The 6,000-nt window shown below is 44.9% G+C and overlaps 3 protein-coding genes across 3 annotated transcripts, besides 1 other annotated feature; 2 read left to right on the top strand and 1 right to left on the bottom strand.

The window, feature by feature from the left end:
• Positions 1 to 1,622: 1,622 nt before the first annotated feature.
• FPSE_10984 (uncharacterized protein) lies at positions 1,623 to 2,552 on the top strand (the record flags this gene model as incomplete). The annotated part of the gene is made up of 3 exons (XM_009264101.1): positions 1,623 to 1,634; positions 1,705 to 1,804; positions 2,011 to 2,552. 3 exons carry the CDS (start codon positions 1,623 to 1,625, stop codon positions 2,550 to 2,552), a joined length of 654 nt encoding a protein of 217 aa, XP_009262376.1.
• Positions 2,553 to 2,865: 313 nt separating this feature from the next.
• Positions 2,866 to 3,204, top strand: FPSE_10983 (uncharacterized protein; the record flags this gene model as incomplete). The annotated part of the gene is made up of 2 exons (XM_009264100.1): positions 2,866 to 2,944; positions 2,996 to 3,204. The coding sequence occupies 2 exons, from the start codon at positions 2,866 to 2,868 to the stop codon at positions 3,202 to 3,204; spliced, it is 288 nt and encodes a 95-aa protein (XP_009262375.1).
• Positions 3,205 to 3,895: 691 nt separating this feature from the next.
• On the bottom strand, positions 3,896 to 5,606 carry FPSE_10982 (uncharacterized protein; the record flags this gene model as incomplete). The annotated part of the gene is made up of 6 exons (XM_009264099.1): positions 3,896 to 4,330; positions 4,370 to 4,666; positions 4,720 to 5,177; positions 5,225 to 5,381; positions 5,420 to 5,431; positions 5,538 to 5,606. 6 exons carry the CDS (start codon positions 5,604 to 5,606, stop codon positions 3,896 to 3,898), a joined length of 1,428 nt encoding a protein of 475 aa, XP_009262374.1.
• Positions 5,607 to 5,900: 294 nt separating this feature from the next.
• Positions 5,901 to 5,997: a repeat region.
• Between the last annotated feature and the right edge of the window lie 3 nt (positions 5,998 to 6,000).

Raw genomic sequence — 6,000 nt, forward strand, 5'->3', positions numbered from 1 at the left:
AGAGAATAACTGACCAATCAAACAGGCACCATGCGTTCAAAACACTCGACGTTGTAGCAGGGATTAGACAAAAGTGACCCGCAACTCTATCGTGGATAAAGCCAAGGAGCTTATCCCCTTTTGTTTTGGAGGTGCGGGTATTGTCCGAGAGATGTGACGCTTCCGACCAATAATGCGTCCAGATCTTTACACGTGTGAGACTTTAATGCAAGATTGGCTACTGGAGCCTCAAGAGTCGTGTTCCCCGACTTGTTCTGTTTCCAAGGGTCGGGGAGTACCAGCCTCTGGAGGCGTGGGGTATCAAAAAGAGTTTTGTCACATTCTCTTTTGTGGCTACAACGGCTTTTCACAATTATTGACAATATGAAATGGCAATGGTTGTGTACATAACTGCTTGGCGTTACTTGAGGTGTTGGTAGATCTTATCCGCTAGAAGCATGAGGAACAAAATTAGCAAGTCAGTCTATGCTTTTTATCTGAGACTCTTGGGCCGTTTATTTTTGTCTCATAAAACATTGAGGCCAATTCTATTACGCGTTGGGCATCCTGGCATCTTCTCCCTCATACAGCATCTATCTGCAAAGCATCGTCAATGGCGACTCAATGGAACCTCTCGGCTTGCCACGCCCCATAATACAGAATCCATCTGAGGCAATTGCCTTCTATGACCCACTCGTGATCTTCAAGGTGAGGCGAAAGTTTTGTATCAACATGTCGCGTTTACTGCTTCACGTCCAAACTCGTGAGAACTCACTAATGACATTGCAGAATCGCAAGATGACCAATAGCCATGCTACTGAATGTCTGAGCGTGAATCAGGAGGTGATACCCTAGCTAATAAACATGTCGGCACTTAACCGTCCCGGCCGAGATATAGGGTAAAGATCTTCGCGATTTTAGAGTTGGAAATAAGGATAAAAATAAACGTGAAACGTTTGATGAGCGGTATGTCACTGTTTATATAGTAAGCATATTACGTTTCACCTGTATCACATAATGGATTGATATGATACTTTGGGTTTTAATCCAGATGGATCCTTATGTTGAGAAGCTATGAGTGAAAAGGCTCGGGCTTCGTCTTCCGGTTTGATAATGATGAAAAAAGTATCACATGACAAATAGATTATACCTCTAACATTATCACAACCTGTATAGTCAAGCAGAAAAATCATACAAGTATGGGAAAGTCGATCAGGGATGGAATTTGGAATATACATAAAGTTAACACACAAGATAGCAATTTTCTTTGTTGCTAAACCTTTTATGTTCCGCCCGTTAGACTTGAATACTTCCTCTCTGTTAAGCGACTCAGCACAAAGCTTTTAAAGTCTTTTTTGCTATTCTGACTAGACTTTATACCCCAGCACAACTCGCCTATAGTATGGACCTCCATCGGTGGTAGTAGTCATGCGAGTTGTCCCTTGGACATGATAATTCGTCACCGCGGGTGTCTTTACCGAAGAAGCTTGATAATTTTTATCATAGAGTCATAATATCAAATTTGAGTGGGTGCATCAAACAACCCATCGGCGGTATCTTGAAAGTAGTGATCAAAGTCCAAGTGGCTAGAGACTTTCAGTTCTTGAACCGTCGATTGGGGCATACCTCTTAACTCCAAAAATATGTCATGTTTAGTACGTAATGCAATGAAAAGCACAGGTGCATTATCGTATGATTGTGCTCGACTTGTCAATTTCTGTAAAGTTTTGTGATGATCGGGATTCGGCACAGACAATGGTCCCTTTAGAGATGCGCAACACAACCAACAGTCACACAGTGGTCCAATCATACACGGCCTATCTTCGTATGTCGTTGCCGTTGTTTCCGAAATGAAGCAATAAATATGAAAAATGACTCTTGTTACGCCTCGGATGACGGCTGAGTGAATAATTCACATGCATATGGTGTAGCAAACTGCATACAAACTCACATGTCAGAATAGAAGCCATCCTGTCCATGACCTATAAAGCTCCCGGTTGACCCCTCGAGTAAACACAACTAATACAATAGACAGTTCTAGCATTCATAACACCAAAGCCCGACCTTTTAACCTGATGTCACCTTTTTATTTTATTCTCAAGATAGCCATCCTCTATGCAATTGGGGTAATGGCCCTTTCACCTCAAGATGCGATCCATGCAGACGACCTTGAGCGCTATCAAGAGTTCATGAATACAGTCTCTGATAGTCAATTCCTCGACATGTATATGGAAAGCGCAGATGTCAAGATCGACATCTACGAATACCCATCAAACGACCACGTCCAGTCTGCCTATTTCAAGCCAAGTCCAAAGGCAGATCAATATTTCCAACAGGAAAAAGAACAGGCGGATGCACTCCAAGCAACAGAAGATGAGGGGTTGACTGAACGTGCGGCTATTTGTAGACGGGATGAACATACCATGGTATTTGAGCGACTGTCCACGCTGGAGAAGCGCCGCTCTCGCTGTTATCAATTTTGTGGAAGCATTCATCATTGCACAAGGGGTACAGGATGCCCGCACTGTTATGCCGTTAGAATGGGCTGTCTATGGCAGAAGTGGTGTCGCTGAGTTGAACTACCTGCTGGTTACAAACACAACCCTGTTAAATATAACAACCTCGGAGATTAAATGACTGGCAGATTCCGTGTCGTTCTCAGTTAGCGAATCAGACTCTGATATAAAGTACTCAGCATACTAGATAGGCCTAGCTCAGCTATCAACTTAAACAAGAGTCCAGTAACTAACAGCGACTATTCATTTTTGGCGTCAGCCGGGGGCTTCCATGCCTCCATACATAAGCAAGCCAATGTGCCATGTCAGGTACATGACATCGTTTCTCCAGTATCAACTCTAGTCACTCTTTATCATTATTTTCCGCGTAATGCGTTCTGTTCTTCTTTTCCGTGTGGCTTTGGGCCTATTGGCTGTTGACTTTGTGGCTGCGAGCCCCTGTAAGCCGAGTAAGTACAATACTGACCACTTGAATGAGACATTGTTGACAATCCTGCTAGTCTCTGTCACTTCATATGCACCCACTGAGACATCTTTGGTCTCATCGATTGAATCCGCAACAACCATCGAAACTGCAACGTCGGTTGCTTCCATCACTTCCACTGCTACCACTGATTCATCGGTCGAGGCAAGTGAATCGTCACTCGTTCCCGAAACATCCAGCACCATCGCTGCGGCGAGTTTTCCTGACTTGCAAACTGAGTGCTGAAATCAAGGTCCAGTGTTCAATCCCGGCCGTCTCGTGTGTGTCTACGGGCCCTGCTCCGTGGGATATTCCAGTTTGTAAGGCGGCTACTGGTACTTGGGGAGTGTTTTCTACAGCTATAAAGGGACCTGGCCATGTCCTTCATATGGGAAACGATAATACTCCTTCCTACTATGACCGTCTTGAGCTGAGTGTTGAAAAGGCATAAAGAATGTAGAAAACCATGCTACGATTTCAAAACCGTATGGTATATACAGATTCGGTTTTACCTCTATTTCTTTAGACACTTAATTACTCATGTTAGGCATATAACTTGCAAATGAATTATCTCAAGCGGGAATAATTATCAAATCCCTTACCAAGGTGCCCTGTATATACTTTATAAACTGCGATTTGATGCTCGTATTGAATACCCACAACTCAGTAGGGATCGCCTATTATGGAGCGTCCCGAACATAACCACAGCACAATCATACAATGTTTTGTTTGACTTGATTAAATAGAGCTTGGAGTGAATTGGATTGAATCTCTATATATGCTGAAACCTCCACTAACCTATTGTGTCTTGCATTGTCGAGACATGCTTCTACCAAAAACAAGTTAAGTGACTCAGAATCCACACAGTCTAGAACGAATCAATCAACCACACCATGTGATATATAACCAACACAACAAATACCGTAATATATATATACTAAGTATATCTAGCGCAGGGACTCAGACTCGCAGCGCTGCCAGCATCCTTTGGAATAACCCCTGCGGCAACAGCGGACTGATAGCACCACCGCCAGTCTTGTTTGCCCAGCTTACCATCACATTTCCAAGACCAAAAGAACCATCCATCAGACTTTTCAAAGGACTCTGCTTGTGCAGCCCAATACGCCTTGTACCACGTTTCTTGCCCATCAACCTTGAACTCGTCTGTGTTTTTCAAAGTGCTGTTCACTGATAGAGACCATTCACCAACGAAAACATGTCTCCCCATATCATCTTTACATGCGGTCTGGATGTACGCTTTCTTGTTGCCAGCAATCCTGTTGTCGAAACTTAGATATCGGTGTGCGTCAAAGAAGACTGTATCTTCATCTGGGAGAGAGGTTCTTGGATCTCCTGATCCCCACGACTTGCCCTATGAGACGTCAATGTTAGTGCTGTGATGCTTTCGGACTGTCTCAGGGATATGGAGAGTACTTGCCATGAACTGGATGTGTAAGCGGTCTGCAGCCGGGACCTTCAAGTAGCCCTCCATAGCTTGAATTCGCTTGTATGCGTTGGGATAGTAATTCTTGATCATGTCTGCTGCCTCGTCCTTCCACTTTGGTACATGTACAGGCTCGTTCAAAACCTCGAGCATTCCAACAGTGGTATAGTTGCCGTTGGTATGGATGCGCTTTGTCATCCACTCAAGGAATTTGTACGCTCTCTCGTAGTTCTCCGGAGTGTAGAATCCAGGATCAGGCACAGACTGAAGGCTTGTTAGTAAGAGGGATCCGACAAGACACAATGAGTGATACATACATGACCTGTAAACTGCTCATTTGGGGAGCTGATGCCAGGACCAGAGTGAAGGCCGATCAGAACGTAGATACCGTGGTCCTTGCACCAGCCCACGATACGATCAAGATGCCAGATGCCGCCTCGGGGCCAGTATTCGCCATCTTGGATAATATCTTCGTGCATCCAGTACCCTACAGGAATGCGTACGGCATTGAGACCAAGACTTGCAATCTGCTTGATATCATCCTCTGTGATCCAAGTCTCCCAGTGTTTTTTGAAGGCGGCGTTGGCTTTGGCTTGACCAATACCCTTGACGCATTGCCACTCATCATTGTAGGCGCTGCAGCCCATGGTCTTCCATGATTCTTCGGCCATCCATCGTTCAATGATGAATTGCGAGCCGAGATTGACTCCACGGATCTTTTTATCGCTCGGTAGCCATCGCTCAGTAAGCTGTTCGCCGTTGGCCCTCGCAGCCACTGGATATCATCAGCAAACTTCTTGATAAATATGTTCACCTTCTTACCTCTAGATTGTGGGGTCCAGGCACTGGCTGTACCAAGGAAGAAATAGAACAATGAATTCCAAAGCATAATCGCGACAACACTGGTATTGTAGCGGAATGGTGAAATCTTTCCAAACTCAAGCGCTTGGTAGAGTTGAGATGAGAGATATTGGACGTCCTAATGTTTCATCTGTACATAGCTCGACGAAGACTGACGATATCTGTACCCTGTTATATAACGTAGGTGGTATGATGTGCACGGGAACGGTCCGCATGACAATTCCGCGATTCTAATCTATCATGCTAAATATCCATGTATGTTTCTGCGAAACACTCTAGGATTTATCTGCTGTCGGTCCGCGTCCTGCAACAAAAGATCCTCCAACTCGCCAAATGAGACCATCTTGGTTCCGCATCTCCCTCGCTTGTTAACACCACTGGCTGGTTCGGGCTGGGATTACGAGTGCGGCTGAAGAATGTGATTTGGGCGACTCCACTGATAAACCTGTTTTGTTTATATCGAGATGTATGAATTGCACTGGGTGACCAGGTTCGACTCCTCAAATAGCGGGGTGTAACAGACAGGGTAACATTCGCGAACGGAAGATGAGGTGACAGAGAATAACAGCAGTCGTTTGATGAATATATCATAGGTGTGAATCTAGTGAGGATATAGTCCGTGACAAACGGTTCACTGGTACATACGACCAAAGGTAGTGGAAAATACGGGATCCCGTCCGCTCTCCCATAGTCAAGCCACTAACCGGCGGATTAGTAGTTGGGTCGGTGACGACCAG

Source organism: Fusarium pseudograminearum, chromosome 1 (genome assembly GCF_000303195.2).
Source record: "Fusarium pseudograminearum CS3096 chromosome 1, whole genome shotgun sequence".
In the NCBI taxonomy this organism is placed as follows: domain Eukaryota; kingdom Fungi; phylum Ascomycota; class Sordariomycetes; order Hypocreales; family Nectriaceae; genus Fusarium; species Fusarium pseudograminearum.